Consider the following 20,117-nt stretch of genomic DNA (forward strand, 5'->3'; position numbering starts at 1 on the left):
CACTCATCGGATAATCGTAGTACGTTTATCGGTTGCTTACATAAAGGTTAAATAAAGAATCGTTCCTCGTACTAGATATTGCAGGAAATTTTGATCCGTAGTAACGTTTTTATTTCGAACGAGCGATTAAATAGTCGCTATATCTGTCGGTAGAGCGGTGGTTACATCCAGCAACCGTGGAAAGCGTTTCGTATTTTTGGCCTGGCTAAAAGCTTGGCAACAACTGGATAAACCACGAAGGAAGTGTCCTACACACAGAGAGGGGGATAGAGTGGATAAGAGTATGGCAGTAGAAGGGGTAAAGAAGGAGAGGAACAGAGTACGAGGAGTATCGAGTAAAAGGGAAGAGAAGGAGAAAGATAGAGCGAGTGAAACGTCGAGACGTGGGCGGAGGGTAAGTTGCTAATTAGAGCCAGATTAAACGCTTGTCTGGGGAACCATTTTCCTTGCCGTTCCTCGCCGTACCTCGGCCGTACCTCGCAGTTCCTCGGCATGCTCGGTAGAGGACGAGTGCGAAGAGGAGCTTGCCGTGCTTCGGAAGAGTAGGGATGGAAAAAAGAGGAAAGTAGGCAAGGGTGGCTAAGGTTGCAACATGGAGGGGATAACTCGACTCCGGTTGGAGGCAGGACCGAGCTTAATGAAAAGTGTTTGCCCCGTAAAAGTTAAGATTAATTGGCGCTCGGGGGATGGTTACCGCGGTAATCAGCCAGTGCCAGTGGTTTTCAAACGTAGCGTACTTGTTTCGCGTTACATCGTATTTTCTTTACAATTTCGTATATCTTTCGCCATTCTTTTCATCCTTGTCATTCTTCCAGTTTCATTTCTACACTTTAGTCACGTCAATCCCATTTCTTCTTCTTCGATTTCGTCTTACACACAAGTATATTCCTCATTAACGATCCGATCATCGTCTAACGCGCCAATAACGTAAATAACTTTGATCGATACGATATTCGATCAGATGAAATTGATTTTTAAGAGGTCGAGTCGAAGGCAACGGTCGGTTTCAAGGCTTTGGTGGGTTCCGCGGGTTCCGCGGTTTTATACGCGTGTTATAAATTAGCAACTTGAAACGCGATTGTCTTCGTTCCGCATCGAGATAACGCAGTTTTCAATTATTTCGGTTGAGCGTTGCTGAAACGAGAGGTTAATTTGGCGACACCTAGTTTCATTAACAACGCCATTAAAAGTAATGGGCGGTGAGGGCCGAACTTGACGATGCGGCCACATGGGGGCCGGAAGATTCTAATTAGGAGATAGACCTCGAACCGTAGCGTAGCGAGAGTCGAAGAGCGAAAGAGTCGGAAAATCGAATAGATAGCGTTAGGAAAATAAAAGGGAACGAAAAGCAAGAGAGGGAAAAGAAAGGAAAGCACAGGGAAAACAGATATTATCGAAAAGAAACGCTGAATTGTCTAAGCAGATAGGGAAATAGTAAATAGATACGATATTTGCAACGATTTGTCGATTGATGGATTTGTTCGTAATTGAATATTGTCGATGAAATAAAGACGCGATGAACGGTAACGTGGAAAAATATCGGGCCATCTACCAAACGGAAATGTTCTGTTTTTACGAACGAGTATAAAAATTTGATACGACCATCGTTTAAAAGCTATCGTTATTTCTCGATAGTTTATATAGTCGTGATAATACTTGTATCGCGTGGTACGAGACCTTTCGTACACGTATAAGTTTCCAAAAGATATTTTCGTGACTCACCATATGCAGTTGAGAAATTGAATATAAAGAGTACATACGTGACTAAAGGTAAAAACGAAATACGTACGAATATTACACGCGCATGTACATATAGCTGTATCGGTTTAGAATTCCTTTTAGATAAATCTCTGTAAATGCTTATATTGTATCATACCGATACGTTACACATTATCGAATGATTATCACACCTTTGGGTTTTCGTGTTTCAGATTTCGTGCTTTGTGTTACATGTTTCACGCGTTCCCTCCAATACTTTGAACCGTTCGAATTAAACAGAATCTAGCGAAGGGGATAAAGTACGATTAAGAGGATTTACATATACACAAAAGCCGTAGCAAATCGATACATGACACCAATTAAGATTTATCTATCGCCAGCGATACCTAATCGAAGCATTAATCGGACAATCTTATCCCTGTGATAAGAACGGATGAATTAACCATCAAATCGTTAATTACTTTTCAGTTTGGCACCACGAGACTTTAGAACGATATTTATCCTAAATTGTTATCGTTAAATATAATTTCGAAATTTACAATGATCCGGCCAATTACGATTATCAACTGTTTAACTTTGTCAAATTGAACTTTGTATTCGGCAAAAATACGCAGATACATTTCACGTGAATGGTAGTTACGCGCGTGTACGCATCAACGTTTGCTAGTTACGCACGCATTGGCCGATTTTTAGTTTACGGTACACGAACGTCGCTAAGACGTAATATAAATTAACCAGACGCTAATAGCCAAAAGTACGTGGTCGCGTTGTTAAGTTAAAAATAATTATTTCAAATTACGATCTGATCTTTTCTAGATAATAATCGAACCACGCTATATATAACGAGACGAGTCGATGCGTATATAACGATCGTCGAAACGAGCGGCTTTCGGAAACCTTCGATTTTCTCGAAACACGCTAAGAGAGGAAAAATAAGCTTGGTTTATCGTGACGGAGCATAATCATGGGTTGAAAATTTTTCTGTTTGCTCAACGACCGAGGTTGAAAGGTGCTACCTGAATATACGTGCACGCGCAGGCGCATATTAAACGCACGTTGCATCGCAAACAGATCGTTGCTACTTGCGCCCATTTCTCAACGACTTGGATAATTTTTCGAATTTCCAGTTTGTCCGAGAACGAGCCAACTTAAAAGTGCAGCAGGATACAGGATGAAAGATTCGCGAGAAACGCTTGACGATTATTTTCAACGGCAATTACAAGGGAATGGTGCAAAGCCGATACTTATCAGATACCAGATTCGATGGATGGAGATATTTTAATAGAAATGGATAACAACGTTGGCCGAAGAGCAAACAAAATATGAACGTAACCCATCGATCCACGTTTGGTAGACACGGGTCGGTGTATTAGGAGAAACGTTTAAAATTTTTATTTCGTATACGTACGTTGAACGTGCTCCGATCCTTAAGTAAATATTCTTCCCTCTGTGTTATTTGGTTAAAAAGCGGTCACCGGTGAACTAGTACCGTTTGCCTTCGACTCGTATTCGGTTATGCTGCGATTTGTCAAGAGTATACAAGGAATCATAACAAGCGTGAAAGATACGGCGATCTGTCATTCTTTTACGCGCAACTAGTTTATCCGTATAAATTGTCGAAACGAAAACAAATCGACTTACTAGGAAAAAGAGTAAAAAAGTGGTTTTATTCTTGATCGGGTAACGAAACATGGGCGATAAAACGCGCGTATCATCGATGCGAGTAAATAAGACGACAATTGGCAAGATATTAACGCACTGAAAATCGACCTTTCTTCGCTTGTTCTACGGATACCTTTTTTAGAGAAATTGCAAGGAAATTTCATCGAACAGATCGTTTTTTTTTTCCATATGCTCACCTTTGTTTTCCCTCCGATTTTCCTCCCCTCCTTCTAGTTTTTGTAAGTATACCAGGAATCAAAATCAATGTCTCGATAAGGGAACGATATTTGAGAGCGTTTAGATACGTTGAACTAAACGCGGTTAAAAACGAATAGATTTTTTATCAGCAGGATAAGCAAATGCGTTGTAGGACCCACGTAAAATATCGCGGGACAACCGATAACAGACCGATTACTTGAAAACTGGGTGTGATACCTATTAGGCGGCTATTAGCTGCTCGATAAGGCGACAGATATCACCGATATTTCCTTCGAAAGAGTCACGAATTTTATACGATCGAACGAAACGTAGATGGCTTTGAAAGCCAGCGGAACTTTCATTTATCGTTCGCTCTGTCGACCGATCGACTTTTCCTAAATCCCAAACGATTAAAATCGTTGGTACCCGTCGTGTTTCTCGCTCGAAGCCTTCGCGTCGTTGGTACTTTCGCCTTCTTATCAAACGTTATACAACTATTTTTAGATTATCTTATTCTATATACGCGTATATACGAATGTAACGAAAATCGAGAGATCGTTCATCCACCTCCGTTTTCTCTCCACCGATCACGTAGCAGCAACTGCACATTTCGGTTATCCTTGGCGTATTCCGTGCTCGTCGTTGCTGGATCGAACGAAAATCTCGTTTCATAAGAGAGAATTCGTCTCTTCTTCCTCTCGTTTCCCATCTTCCTCTCCTGCAGTCCTCTTGCCGCCGCTTCCAGTACCGTCTTTTCCTCTTACTCCGTCTCTCCTCACTTCCACTCGCGATTCTACGTCTCTCTACTCTTCGTAACTTTGCCTCTTATTTCCCTCCCCGTTCTTTCTTGCCCGCGTCTCCTCGCGTACTTTCATAAGAGATGGATCGAACGAGATACAGATCTTGCTCCTTCATACGCGAGCAGCGTGCGACTCTGCCCTCTTTAATTAAGGCGCAGAGATGGCTTGAAATCTGATTTCTAGATTCGCGAAACTCGACGTTTCCTTCGGCTCTCGAAACCATTAGGATCCAAAGTCTTTTCCCTTTTCTCTCTCGAACGAACGAAACACCTGTTTCGTCTAGACGGGGGGAAATTGGCGAGAAGGAACCTGAAATTCATTACGACGAACGTTGTTCGTAGAATGAAACGTTGTGTCTCTTTTGCCACGTAACCGACCGAGCGGAATCCTATCGGACAATTAAAAAACGAGCGTAAAGTCCGAGCTGGAGCCGAAAATGAATTCGCGCGTGATCGAAATAGTCTCGCGAGTGGTTGGAATTATTGTTTAGCCGGGTCTCGAAGGAGAAAAATTTCGACAACTCGGCTACCAGATGGAACGTTTTACCTAAAGAGGGCAGAACTGGATGCTGGTTTCGCGCTGGAAATGCGACGCCCGGGGATTCAGGCTGCGAAAGCTCGAGCCTCGGTATTCGCAGTGGCTTGGCGATGTCTGCGTCGAACGCTCGCGAATCGAGAATCGTGGGTGCCGGCGATCGCGAATCGAGGAACTCGCAGCGAAGAATTAGAAATGACGAGTCGGCAGGAACTCGGAGAACTCCGATACTCGACATCCGAGGTTAGAGAACCGATGACAGAGATAGAGAAACAGATGGTGAAGCAGAGGGGAACAAAGGGGATGGTGTAGGCGTGGCAGAATCGCGAGCTTTGCCGCGATAGGCGTGGCAGAATCGACTGACCGCGGATACGCAGTAGCAGAGGGGAGCGATTTTCCCGTTACGGACACGCGGTTCCTCGCGACGTCACTTTGTGGTGCGGCGTCGAGCTAATCGCTCGTATCGCCGGTCGAAATCAAAACCGGTCGTTGATTCGTTTGTCATTGAAAAACGCACGCGTTTCGAGTCGGTGATCGGTGGTCGTAACGTTTGCGTTTCGTTTCGTTTCGAGGACGATCATCCGGAAGACGGACAGAGTCGCGTAACGTAATCGCAGATCGCGTGCAATATCCGCGATTCCGTATTAAAGGGTGAGATTGGTTGAATTGGCCGGTCGGTCGGTCGGTTGTGCGGTCGTTCGATCGATCGATCGAGTCCCGTACGCCGATCAGAAGTCGATCGGCCATAGCGATCGACCATCGATTGATCACCGCTCCAGTTGGACTTGACATATTTCTATCGACGCTGGAGAACATTTATTCGCGTATGATCGAGTCTCGCGCGGTTAGCGAGAAAACGCGGTCGAAATTGCAAGTGGTAGACGATCGATCCAAAAGTAGTGCTCGTGAAGGGACCCCGTCATCGATACCAAGTATGTACTAACCGATCGATTTGAGGAATTTTGTACGGTCGCTAAAACCACGAACCAGGTATGCATTACAACGCCCAAGGGATCACGGAGGACTCGTACCTGCGACAGAGGCAACAGGAACATCAACAGCAACGACAACAACAAACGGGTCAACATACCGGCTACTCCGTACGGCAAAAGGGCCGCGATCGTTCGTGTTCACCGAGATCGGATGAAGTGCGGTCGCCCGGCTCCGAGCTGAGAGGAGAGACTGCTATCGGATCTCCGGAAAACATACGTTTCGTGGAAAACGGCTCTCCTTCGGAGCTCGGTGAGGAATCGCGAATGTCGAGGTATCGCGAAGAGAGCGAAGCGAAGAGACCTTCCTTCTCGAAGCAGGAGAACGAGTCGGCGGCGAGTTTCTTTCGAGACCCGGAAGACACCGGTGTAAAGTGTTTCACCGAGGAGATGGTCTCGGCGGTGGCGAGTCACTACAGAGAGTCGAATAACTCGCCGGGTAGAATCTCGCCGCAGGAATACGCGGTTCACTCGACCGACAGACGTCATAGTTCCTTTGGGAAAACGTCGTTCTGCATCGACGCGTTGCTCGGTCGGGCAACCGGGAAACCGGAAAGTCTGGATCACGAACGATCCGATAGATCGAACCAAAGATCGCTGTTCGCAACGCGAAACTCTGTCATCGACGCGAGCCCCTGTTTGACGAACTCGTTGGTACGTGGTCACGATCGAGAATCCTCTTGCACCCTAGGAGGTGTAAGCGGAGCCGCTGGAACCGGCATCGTTACCGGTACTAACCTCGGTACTCGCACTTGCACCGGAGCAGGCGAAACCGAAACTGCGAGCGCAGTTGGAATCGGAGTTGCGGTCGGCGTTGGTAACGGGACTGCGCTTATCGGCGCTGCTAGAACGGACGAGCAAAGAACATCTTCTTCCCTCGGAGGACTTTTGCATCCGTTCGACAGAACCGTCGTCCAACACGGACTCGCTTCTCCGTCGAACTTACAAGTTATTCGCGATCCAAGTGACAGACAAGATATTCGTGACCGATCCGTACGCGACGCTCATTTGTCCGGTATTCGCGTGGAAGCGGTGGAAGAAACGACGAAAACGCCTTTCAAAGGGGAAAACGCTGGCATCGGTAACGGAGGATTTCGAGTGGATCGGTTGGAAAATATCGAGGACGACGGTTCGATCGAGGTCGATCCTACGAGAACAGGAAGCGCCAGCTCGGGAAGCAACGCGAGCCACAGTCCCATCTCCAGCCCTCCGATTTCCCCTGGATCGGAGGAACCCAGTGGCAACGCTATCCCTGGTAATCCGAATTTACCGAGTGGCCATTATAGCGCGCTCGGTAGCAACGCGGGAGTAGCACGACAAAATCAAGCGCTTCTCTTACATCCAAGTGGTCCCCTCATACATCCCGGAGGATTATATTATCATCCTGCCGGTGGTAGCGCGTTTCATTCGATACACAAGGAAGGTCAACCCGTCGGACATTCGCAGAGTGCCGGTGCTCATCCTCAGCAGCATCACATCCATCCACTCCAACTCGAGTGGTTGGCTAGGACTGGAATGTTGTATCCGAGGTTACCCGCCGATTTAGCCGGTGAGTTAGTAATCTTGCCAAATGCCCTACTTCGTCCCTAATTCTTCCACACTCGCCAAGAATCCAGTCGTTTCGTATCGATCTTTCGTTCTTCGAACACGAATTTCACATTTTACACTTCAGATTACGACCTTCTACGTTTCACGCAGCAAATTTTCTTGTACGCGCGCTATCGTTGATAGCTATCCGATCGCTTGCCTGCTTTTCACGAGATACGGCGTTTAATTTGAAAATTACGAGCAAATCGAGTCGCAGTTATTTTATACTTTGTAGGTAATTGCCCGACTCGATTAAATCGATTTTTACGATAGACGGTACGGAGTAATAAAACCAATGTCCGCGATCACGATAATACTCAAAGATACGTGAAATTTCTAAATTTTCACCTATTTTCCGTCAAACTTCTCGTTTTAACGTTTCGAGGACGAAGATACGAATTCTTGCTCGTGTTTCGATTCCGTGGCTGTACGCACAGGAATACGAATTTGCATAAAAATACGCAACTTAGTCATAATTAATAACAAAAATACGTCTTGAGAGCAGATATGGAACATTTGTAAAACACGATAATCGGTGATAACCGATATAATCTTTTCACCTCGAAATTGAAAACTCTCTCCTTCTCGGTTTAACGTGCTTCTATCGCCTTTGCTCGTGTTCATTGCGATATCGATCGTCTTAACCGTAAATTAAACTAGGATTTTCATATATTTAAACGTGAGTAGGTAGATTAATTACTACACGTAACAGCCTTATAAACATTCCATCTTCCTCGTTATCTGAAAATAATACAACCTAGAGAAGGCTAATTGATACTTTAATCGTTTCACAAATCGTTTCTAAATTATAAATGACGCGCGATAGCAAGGCTGCGAAAAGTTTCAAAGATAGAAAACCTGTTATCGTACAAATTATCGTTTCGAATTCTCTCGCAATATCGTTACGCTGTTAGAAGGCGAAGCAATATCATTCTGTTTTTTTTAAAACGATCGACCAAACGATCGTTGTAATATCTCTCGTCTAAAACTGATATATATCGATGGGACAAAATTTGTTTGGAACACTAATGTTCAACGTTAGCCTGACGTACGAACAACGTCATAAAATAGATCGACAGACTGCTCGTACGATAGGTAGATAACGAATGTTTACATGCTTAATGTAACTCTTTACCATACTATATTGACTGGCTACTCCAGTTTTTAGGTTGGTTGTCAAACGATAACACAGAGGGACAGTTTCGCGGCATACTGTTGAAAATACGTATCTGTACCGTTCATTTCGAAATATAACATCCCTTATTTCAAGATATCGAGAAATTGTTACAACTTTGATATCTTACGCTCGCTTCTACCTGCAGGAGTGTTCAAAGAGCAAATAACAAACATCGCCGAACTCTGTATAAATGTTTGCAGGACCGTAAGACACAAACAGCGAAGGAAACCCTTTTACACGACCGAGTTAACGTTTCTGGCGAAATTTTACGCGTCGCCAATTATAAATTATCCGTACACGATCGAAATAAAGACGGAAGGGTGGTTTCGTAGAAAATTCTAGAATCGTAGAATTATCGGACAGACTTTGATGATCGTAGAATTATCTGTAACCCGTAACTTGCCACTCGTCTGTTCGCTGATATTATTTGGTACGCAATTAACAAATTATCGCGCCAGAGGGTCCTGATAGCGCAGAAACGTCACGAGAATGCCGGAATTAATAACAACGAGGTTCGAAGGAAAGACGAAGAAGAGTATCCGACGAATAGAGAGGATCACGAGAGAAAGGAAGATGATTCCGGTTACTACTACGGTAAATTTCACGCTTAGAAAAAAGAGAGTGGTCGCGTTGTCCAGCCAATCAGTCGAAAGCTTTTATCGAACAAATTGGTCAGTGAACGTAGCGAACCAGGATGCCGAGATGGACCGAATCCGAATAAACGAGAATAGAAAGAGAGGGAAAGAGAGAAAAATGGGGGAAGAGCGGGAGTAAACGGAACGCGATTGTACGTGTATATGCGTGTGTATGTGTGTGTGGGTGTGTGTGTTTTAGAGCGAGAGGATGGAAGAGAGGGAGAGAGAAAGAGAGTGAGAGAGAAAGAGAGTGAGAGGTGTTCGGAGCGAAGTGCGGGGTACTTTCTGTCAGATGATCCTGATTGGTAGTTGCCGAGCAATCCAACGTCGACGAAAAAGGCGAAAACCCGATAGCGTAAAACGAGCAACGGGTACAAAAAAAGCGGTCTCGCGGAATAAAATAAAACGGTTGCATTCAGCCCCACCTGAAGCGGCCGTTATCGCGTCGGCAGGGAACACGAACACGACTTGTTAAAAAATTGCTGGATGGGAGTATCGTCCCGTTCAGCCCTTTCTCCTCCCCTCCGTCCTCCTCCTCCTCCTCCTCCTCCTCCTCCTCCTATGTCCACCGTCTCTGTCTGTCGTTTCTCTCTTTCACCTGTAGTCTCGCATTCTCGTATGCTCTCGACGTTATGTAAATAACGATGAGTACGCGACTCAGCGGCTCGGCACGGTGAGCTGACACGGGAAGGGAGAGGCAGGGTGGAAAACAGGTAGACGCGAGCTTTTATTTGTGGAATATTTGTCGCGCGTTATACCAACGACGATATTCCAACAACACCGTGTTTCATCTATTTTGAGTCGAGCTTTGCAGTATCGAAATTTAACTAGTGCGATACCGGTGGCTGCCGGCTAACTCGCGATCTTCCATCCTCGGCGTATCCCAAATCCCGATATCTCTGCCTCGTGTACACTAAAAACGGTTTCCCGTGTCCCCGCGTGTCCATCCGGCCGATACCAGTTTGCATTCGGATTAATCGAAATCGACCGAAACGACTTTTCAACTTGCGCGATATCCACGCCAGTGTTTAACGTGCGAAGGTTTTTAAGCCTGGCATCTTCCTTTCACCACGCCGTTAATAACGATCGAACAGCTTTCTGAAAAAAAGAAAAACGCCCACGGATCTACGCACAATACATGGATCTTGTCTTTGATCATCGATTCGCGCGTAGTTAATATTAAAAACATACGATTGAAACGTACCACGTAATCTAGCCGATTCTCTCGATTTTGTCTTATTGGTCCTATTGATTGTCGCACAACGTGTACGTATAAAGCGATACGTGTAAAGAAAAAGAACAGGGTAAATTAAACGACGAGTAACACGAAGAAGAAACGAGAGATAAAATTTACAATGTAAATAGAAGAATAGAACAAGACTATGAGATACTTCAATTAATAGCAAAGCATTGAAGAAGAGAAAGATGATAATAATTTATATAACATTATACGTCGTCGTACCGGATTGAATTTCTCAACAATTCTTTGGTCTCGTCGATTTTCCGTTCTCCGAATTCACCAAGAACGTGGAACGAGATTCGCTTTACAAGTTACGGTGAAAAAATAATGGCGGAAGATGTCGAAGAGATGGTAGGAGGTCTGCCAACAAAAGGGGATGATACCCGAGAGATGAAGCACGCGAAGGGTTGGCGGATGATTTAATTAGTTAATTGTGCGTCATTCATCCGTCTATTCATCCCCTTCGCCCTTCTCTCCACGATAGCATAACGCCGACGCAGACGTTCTAAGGTTGCCATGGAAACTCCACGGACTTACATAGACCGTTCCAACAGCTAATTTCGCTCATCTTTGAAACAATCCAAGAACGCAAATCACTTTTTATCTATCTTTATCAAATGTCTCGCAACTTTAACCAATATCGATGTTTTTTCTTTCTTCGTTACAAGAAGATCGGAAAGATAAAAGGAAATGCCTAATAACGATTATATCGTAGTACAAATTGTTTTTGAATCGTTCACGGTTTGAATTTCGATAAAAATCAAAGACCACGAGGGAAGGTTATCATAATTTATAAGTATATTTTCTGTTTTTCAAAGAGGAGATTGGGAAATTTACAGATGGACAGTAGACGCGGATAACGCGCAAAAGTGTACAAAATATTTACGTTACGATACTCGTTATGGCTTTTAACGATTGGAACAAAAATCTGAATTCGCATAAACACTCGCGGTTTAAGTATTATCGAAACTATCTCCTTCCTACATTTTCGAGTTAAACGTACGATTTGGTCGTCTTCCTGAACGTGTAAAAGTTCATTGTCGTTAGTCGTGCTACCGAGCGTTCGAGCCTCGACGAAAATCGCGTCGATTCCGACTTAGTACGTCGTACGCTCGTTACTTTCTACTACTATTACTCTATCAAAGTATACGGACGTTCGCGTCAAGCGAATAACACGTCGTCCCTTGATAAAGCAGCCTCGAGCTGTTTGAATTAATCTCGACGAAGCTTTTCGCGATACTGTATACGATATCGTCGATGATGGTTGAGAAATGAGAAATCAGCAATTAATTGCACACCGACGTACACATATGGGAAAGATGGTGATGTGCATAAACGTGAGCGGGCGCAGACACGCTATGTACTCGTACATAGAAATCGGAAACGCGTATGCAGAGTGTGTAGGAACGTTAGTAGATGGATACATGGAAACACGTTGAAAACGTCTAGTGGCGTTGCAGTAGCGGTCGCGTCAGTCTACCTGTCTATAGGCATGTAGGCGGTAATGGTGTTTCTGAATTAGCTGCCAGCTAGTTTGGCCGCCCGCAAGCAAACAGATCTTGGTTACCCGATGTGTAACGTTCCACGTTCGCCCAAACCATCCTATATCTCTATGATCTGGTCTGATCGCGCCGTAGCCACATGGTCTCGTGCAAACGATGACACGAGAGCACAGCTTTCCGTGTACACGTCGTGTATAAATATGACCGTATTCGATGTACACCATCGGCTGACGAAAGTATTTGAAAGCACGGAGACTTTTACGTTCTTATCGTACGCGTTGTACGAAACAATTGAAAGTTTCATTAGCGCTACAACGAGACATCCGTTTGTCTTGATTGTACTGACCGAATCGGAAACTAGACCGGAAGCGGACGTAGAGATTACAAGATGTTCGTTTGATAAAAACTCGATATACAACACAAACACTCGTCTTAAGTGTAGAAAACACGTTAAATAAGGTTCTACCGAATATCCAGATTTATTAATAAAACGAATAATCCTGCTATACGAAATATACGCTTATACCAAGTATTTTGTACTTTTTAACTTGTTACATCTTAATCGCTGCGGATGTCGTGATTGTTTTAATTTCGTGGGAACACGTTCCAAGTGAAACATCAGGAAATCGAAATGCCTGTACACGCTCCGCCCTCCTTAATCAAGGTAATTATGATGCCCGAGAAAAATTAAAGCGAGACGCCGGAAAGCAATTGAAATTTTATTCCTAAATAGGTATTCTACGATAGATAATCGTACGACAGATAGCCAAGTACGTATACAGCGAGAATGGTAACGGACAAAATCGTCGATTCTGCGGATGATTACCGCATCGCCTGGCGTAGTTGGTAGGGGAAGCAGACGCGGAGCTCGTCCAGTTAGTAGTAGCCCGATGATAAAAGTAAATGGTAACGTTCTGGATGTTTATGACGTGATTCGCGGCGAGTTTCACGGAGCGCAGTTTCAAATTAAATCCAACCATTTTGGGTAGAGAAAATAATCTCTGACAAAAGTTGGCCAACTTTTTCCTCGCTCGGTATTCATCTGCCCTCGCCACTGGCTTCCGCGGATCTCCAATCGTATGGCGCAAGTGGAAGCGGGAGTCGATGACGTCTCGCGATCAAGGCTGTAGAGGGATGGTGGATACCCACCGACGTTACCCTCGCCTCGTCTTCGTTCACCTCTGATACGAGGGGTTGAGAATTTGGGGGCGGGTCGTATCGAGCACTCAGGGGCTGCAGGCGGAGCTTCCGCCGCTATACGAGACAAGGAGAGGGAGCAAGATCTGGTGCGAGCGCGCGCGCGCGAACACGCGCCCGGAACGCACGCACGCACTCACGCACGCGTGCACACACGCCCGTTCACACCCATCAAGGGAAACCGAGGAGGGACCAGGGAGCAGGAAAACGAGGAGAACGGGAATGGAGTTACGAGTAAGAATACGAAACTACGGGACGCATCGACAACCAGAGGAATCAGGAGGATCAGAAAATTGCAGTAGAATGGGAAGAAAAGTAACAGGGAAGGGAGCCGTGCATGTACCGACTGTGTAGTAGGATTTACCGCGATGATTGCAACGTAGAAATCGAACGATGGATGACGATGAGTTTCATTTTATAAGTAGAATAGAGAAACGAGAAGAAAAAGAAAAATAAAGTTACGAGTAAGACTATGGTTCCAAGACTATGGTGCGTGTTACGACCACTGATATTTCAAGAATGACGCAACTACTCCTTTTAAGAGTTTACATGTTTGATCGTTTTTAGTATGTTTCATTTCATTTCGTACGAAAACAGGGAGGAAAGAAACAGAGATAAAGATACGAATAAGGATAGGAAACTAGAAAAGATCGATAAGATGAACGAGGAGGATCAGAAAATTGCAGCAGAATGGAAGCAAAAGTAGAAATGAACCGTATATGTACAGACTACATAGGGAAGATTCACTGCGACAATTGACATGTAAAAATCTGACTACTGCTCGATTGAACGAACTTCTGCGCATTAACTCCACCTATTTAAAATGTAAACTTCCATTTAGAAAAATTATGGCTCAGTCTACTTTTACTCTCAGCGCGTCCATTGTCAATTAGTCTCTTGAAACTGGTCGTACGTTCTATCGAAATTATATGTTCGTAATCCGTGACAGGATATTTTTACGGCTCGCGTCGTTTGTCCTTTTCACTGACGATCGTATCACGTATCGGCAATTTCCTCCCAAAATAAATGCAGATCTACGGAACATGTCATTTCATTAACACGACATCGTGTTCAGTTTCGAAATGATAAATAGGACGTTTTGACTAAGAAGAACTACCAAATACTTTTTCGTCCTTCGAACTAAACCAGATGCGACAAAGAGACAACCAAAAGACGATAGTAACGATACCAAATGGAATCACAAATTGGAGAAGTGTGTATTTGGTACAGTAAGAGGTTGAGCCGGGTGGGGGGCGGGAAATATGAGCAATAGTGGGGTAGAATAGCGTTAAGTACAGATAATGGCTGGTGTTTACCGGTATGGTGATCAGCATGATTTAAGAGCAGCCTGGCGTGAAGCGGCTAATAGGACCCCAAATAAATTAAATTATCATGATAAAAGTGTAGCGGGGTGAGAACGACGTTAACCTTAACAGCACCCCATTGCTTCACCCTGCACAGAGAAGCACGAAAATGGTGATTGTCCACTCGATGGTGCGCCGCCCTTCTTGTTTACCGACATCTGTCATAACTTGCACCATTTCTCCCTGGCACCTTCGCACTCGTGCAATTCCAGTGGCTTCCCAACACTATGTATCGATGCTTTCGCTTTTTCATTCGATTTCGCTTGATTTAATTAAAATTCACCGAGGAAACATCGAAGGTAACGAGAGAGAGGAACGAAATTGTTTCTCGAAGACGATTCAGCTTTCTAAGAAAGGAACCCATATAACGAAACTGATAATAATTCGATCGTTTCGTAACATTGGCTACGTCTGAATTAAATTGAACAGACTGTAACAGCCTTTAAAAAACATCGTTCTTTTCGTATTTACGAAATAAATGAAAGTTTTATAATTAGAGCACGAACGTTTATGCGTTTATCTCGCACGATTTTGCATAGTCTTTTGCGCCAAAGTCTGTGTAATCGCACGATTATTGGTTTCGATCAAATTTAACGGAAATATGTAATAATACGAATAGCAGAGAACCTCGATAGAGGTGAACAGTAGCGACCGCCGAGATAGCAATTGCGACGGGAACGGAGAAAAAGAAGGAAAATCATGGAACCATATGTGCTCAGCGGGTGGCAAACCATCTTTCCGAGGGACGATTAATATATCTACGACCGACATAAATAACGAAACCAAACCATAGACGGTTTGTATTTGGAAGTAATATCGATGGCAATATGTTATTATGTACGATATTCGTTACGTTCTATTATAGTAATTTTTGTAGACGTCAAATTATAGCAATTTACTTGTAATTCTCCATATGCGATCGCGAATAAATTTTAAACGATCTACGGTGATCTTGTATGACAAATGTTCAAACGCTTTCGTAAGTCACCATTATGCTACGTGTTAAGTACTTATACGAGATGCAGGTGTGGTAAAAAGTACGATGTAACCGCATCGAGATCTTACAACGCGGTTCACCATACTCTTTTCTCTAAACGCTTTCAGCTTACGATGCGACCCACCAATTTACCTATATAGCAAGTGTGTGACCGGCTGTCAATGTTTGTACACATGGCAATGTTTAGTCGCGCGTACACCCAGATTAATCTGGAACGTGCGATACCCTTATGTCGCTCTTAATCAGCCGCTTAGTCAAACATTCAACACCATGGGCCTGTTTCATTTTTCCGCCTTAGGATGTTGACAGATCGCTACGACGACGATGCGCTCACGCAACAAACATCTTTTCGCGGATAGGCGAACTTTCTGGTCTTTCCTCTTTCATTAGATATAAGTTACTAGAGCCAACGTTGTGTACGATTTAAATCAAAATTTTCGTTTTAACACAGAATCTTATAGCTATCGATAACATTCCAGTCAAACGTGGTACAAATTTGGTTTATCGAAATTCTAAGAGACGAGAAAGTGTGAACGATAGAGGGTGTATAGTCTACGTTTATATAAGCAAAATGCAACGCGTCTTGAAGAATACATTGCACGACTTGACAGTGACAATCATCGATCTATCGTTGTTGTTCCCTTCGCGAAGAAAGTCGAATTTCGTTTTGATTTATTGCGCGTATAAAGTCATAAAGGAGAGAAAATCGGGTCTGACCAAGACCCGTTCATAGAGCTAATCGTTAGGGCGGTCACCCTCGTCTTCTGTCCTTCCCTTTCTGCCTTTCCCCCTTCCTATTTTCAACCCCAAATCATAGTATTGCAGCCCAGGGGGATTTACACTGGCGGTAATTGCATTAGCATTCGATGATTTTTATTGGTCTCTCCTTGCGATTAGTATTAATTCGAACCAACATTATCAATAACAGGCAATACTGATTTTCTTCTATTCCATTCAATTGTGAGCGTCGAAGAGGAAAACTCGGAATAACAGACTGCACAATATTCATGCAAATTCGTGTTTCTATAAACGCGATTAAAAACAGAGCCTGAGAATGACAAAGCGTATATTTTCGCAAATTAAAATCTTTGATAATAGGATGCTTCTCGTATCATAAAATAAAGCGTATACCGCCCGGACAATGTTTCTTTCAAAAAAAAAAAAAAGAAGAATTCTTTCACGTAAAAGAGCCAAGAATGTTAAATGTATCCAAATATACTTATCATCGACAGGTTGCGCGGCCCAGCATGCCCTCCTTGGAAAAACGAGAAGGCCGAGAACCGCTTTCACGTCGCAACAGCTACTCGAATTGGAAAAACAATTTAGACAGAACAAGTACCTTAGCAGACCGAAGAGATTCGAAGTGGCCACTTCGTTAATGCTCACGGAAACACAGGTAAACGCTGCTTCATCTGTACCTTTATGAATCGCTACACCGAATCGCTAAACCGAATTAAATCGAATACATGCATAATAGACCAACCCTCGTCCAGCGGAAGCTGATTCATTGTTATCATGAGAGTCGAATATTTTATTCGATAGTCGTACAGTGCGAAAGGGACGAGACAAAGGCCCTTCGTTCCCGCGTGATAACCAAATTTACTTAGAAAATAAAATCCTTCGTATAATTTGACAGAATAATAATACGTAAATGTAACTTAAATGCACACGAAAAAATATGACGATTTTGAAAGTAACAAGGGAGAGGTATCTATATATGGTTTGTGCATGGGCCAGAATTGACCCAGCCTTTGCTGTTCGAGGGTTAATAGCTTCCTTAATCGCTTCAAATTCATTCTCTCTTTTAATTTCTTCTTTTTCCTCCTAGTTTCCTTCGTTGTTTCTCTTTTTCTTTGTTCCACTTAAAGAAAAACGCAACGATTCGAGTCATCAGTATAGTAAAAAAAAAAAAAAGAAAACGTAGGTGAAGAAGAAGGAAATGAAAGAGAGAATGAAGAAAGGGAAAAAGCCTCCAGAGAAATCGGTGAAATAATCCAGGACCCTTCTCCTTTGCCGGGGCGAACGTGAACGAGCGAATCTCTTGCATAGTTCAACAACTTAAACATAACTTTGAAGCTTACGTGTTCTGACGGATCGCTCGGCAAATAGCAACGAAAGTCTGAATTATGGGAGACTGAGTCCCTGATTTGTTTCGATATTCAACTGATTCAAGTTGAAGCATTTAGCTTCCGAATTGTCCCGTCGTTGCGTTTCCTCGTCACATCGTTCCTTCATCTTCCCCTTATGGTATCGACGAGAGGAAGGAAATGCATGTCCAAGTATATTAATACTCGTTAATACTAAATCTAATTAATCGTGATATATTCGATACACGCTATCGATCACAAGTATCAGGACAATTACGAGAAACAAGATAAGCTGGAAAATTCTTTAGGAACTTATTAAAACATCGGGGATTATTAGGTATTTCGCTTGGAATCAAGATAATAAAAATCAGAGATCGAAAGAATTATGTAACTTTTTCATAGACCCGTTTAAAACGTGTACCGTGAAACTTTTTTAGAAAACGTTCTCGCATTGCAAGTTCCGACGAGGACAGATGAAAGATAGTTGTTGAAAATAAAAGTATTAGTTTCGACAGAACTTGTAAAATATGAGAATAGCAATTTTTCTATAACAGGAAAGATATTTTGTTCATCGATATTAAAAATGTTCTCAATAGTATCGCAACAATATCGAATATTTATTGCGGTTATCGATATTTTGAATATCTTATTTGTTTGTAATATTTATGCAGATAATTCACGTTTCATAGGTTGCTGTGTTTCTCATTAAAAAATGTTGCTTAGGTATTATTCTTGACAAGAATACTTGTCTTCCCCTTATGTTACAACTTTCGTACCTTTCACTCGACAAACATATGAATAATTCGATGTTACATCGTTAACTAAAGGTAATATTTGATAATTCGCTGCTTTTATTCACTTTATGAAACATTTTCTAATACACGTTCTAGAGTAGCAGTTTAATGAGAATTTTAAACAAGTTCCTAAAGGTAACATCTCTTTCCATCAAAATTTCACAGCTCGAACAGAGTTTTTCTTTTTTTTTTTTAAGCGAAAGATAACCATTTATTTCAATCCCTGATAAAAATCTCATCGATTCTAATTAATAAATTTCTTTGACAATAAAATTGTTATCAGTTATAGGCGATAAACATCTAATATTCGATCGCTTTCAAATGTTACCAACTCTATAACCCAATTTCTATGATCACGAGAGTCGTGTCTGGTTACAGTACAGTTACAGTTCAGATAGTAAAATTTCAAAAACTTTCCTACCATATAAGTTCTATATATTCATACAAATTTTCGAATACTTTCGTGAGTGACTGTAGCTATTATCGCGAGAAGAAAGCACGTTTCTTTCCTCGAAGGGTGAAGACGTACTAGGGCTGGGAACGAGACATCGGGGAGGTTCAAGCACGTGATATGTTGTCCAAAGGATTTACACATCGTTCTCTTGTGGGATTCGGGAAGGAAATATCGAGTCCATGTACTTAGGTATATTTGCAGCGATTTAAGGGGTCGTATTGTATCCTATACGCGACTACAATTTTTTCGCATTCGAGTGCGATTCAATGTCGCGTTTCTGTACTCCGTTGTACCATAGTAAAAAGCAAACTTCTTCGTTACTTTAACATTTTTATAGACGATCTCCCTTTTTCTTCTCCATGTCCATTTACTCGAACGTCACTATGCATCCCATGGATAATTGCCATTAAAATTTGTGTATGAGCAATGTGTGTTAAAATTCAGGTGAAAATCTGGTTTCAAAATCGACGAATGAAATGGAAAAGGAGTAAAAAGGCACAACAGGAGGCGCGGGCGAATAATAAGGTCGAGGACGGAGGAAACGTGAGAAGCAGCGAGAGGGAAACCGGCGGTGATCCGAATCCAAATTCGCCGAGTCCGCAGGAGGATAGCAAAGGTGCTCTACAAGAAACGCAGAGGAACGCGACCGAACTTCAGGAGCCGCTTTATCGACCTTACGTGGTATAAAACTCTGACCAAAATGATCGACCCAGTGGTGTGCCAAATGTGAACCAACCGATGTAAGTTGCTGCTTGGCGTCATTTTGTCGATTAAATCTCTTGTTGATACCTTTGATACTTGGTGTGATATGTTCGATCGTTTCTCGAGTGAATTTTTAATACTACGCAATAACAACAACAACAACATCGTTAGTCGACCGAAAAACGGAGAGATGTACGTGCAAAAAGGATTCAATGACAAAGCGATCGATTAGATTTTACAAACAAATCGCAAATAGAATCGCGTGCATGTATGATGTAAGTATCGACTTATGCTGTACGCATGCTGGTGTAACATGGCAAAACTCGTATGTAAATATAGGGAACAATACGATGGATAATACACGCATATACGCACACACGCATAAATACACAGCGGCTCGTAACTATAAAAATATCTTCAAATTTTCAATTCTTATAGGAGGTACGAGGTACAAAATGATTTTTACACGAAACCACGCC

The 20,117-nt window shown here is 42.9% G+C and overlaps 1 protein-coding gene across 2 annotated transcripts; it reads left to right on the top strand.

Annotated features, from left to right (window-relative positions):
- The first annotated feature begins 285 nt into the window (after nt 1–285).
- On the top strand, nt 286–20,103 carry LOC132911190 (uncharacterized). 2 transcript variants are annotated; one of them, XM_060967611.1, is made up of 4 exons: nt 5,299–6,632; nt 6,693–7,451; nt 16,834–16,997; nt 19,381–20,103. In XM_060967611.1, exons 1-4 carry the CDS (start codon nt 5,906–5,908, stop codon nt 19,621–19,623), a joined length of 1,893 nt encoding a protein of 630 aa, XP_060823594.1. In that variant the 5' UTR covers nt 5,299–5,905; the 3' UTR covers nt 19,624–20,103. The 2 variants fall into 2 exon arrangements, 1 of the variants encoding a protein (XP_060823594.1); XR_009658936.1 differs by lacking the exons at nt 5,299–6,632; nt 6,693–7,451; nt 19,381–20,103 and adding an exon at nt 286–394 and having other exon boundaries at nt 16,834–16,857.
- Nucleotides 20,104–20,117: the final 14 nt, after the last annotated feature.

The sequence above is a fragment of the Bombus pascuorum genome, chromosome 10 (assembly GCF_905332965.1).
Source record: "Bombus pascuorum chromosome 10, iyBomPasc1.1, whole genome shotgun sequence".
Taxonomy (NCBI): domain Eukaryota; kingdom Metazoa; phylum Arthropoda; class Insecta; order Hymenoptera; family Apidae; genus Bombus; species Bombus pascuorum.

Coding starts and splice junctions, on each gene's coding strand:
- LOC132911190 (XM_060967611.1), top strand. CDS start 5,906: ATGCATTACAACGCCCAAGGGATCACGGAGGACTCGTACCTGCGACAG. Junction 6,633..6,692: donor TGGAACCGGCATCGTTACCG/GTACTAACCTCG, acceptor CTGCGAGCGCAG/TTGGAATCGGAGTTGCGGTC. Junction 7,452..16,833: donor GTTACCCGCCGATTTAGCCG/GTGAGTTAGTAA, acceptor TATCATCGACAG/GTTGCGCGGCCCAGCATGCC.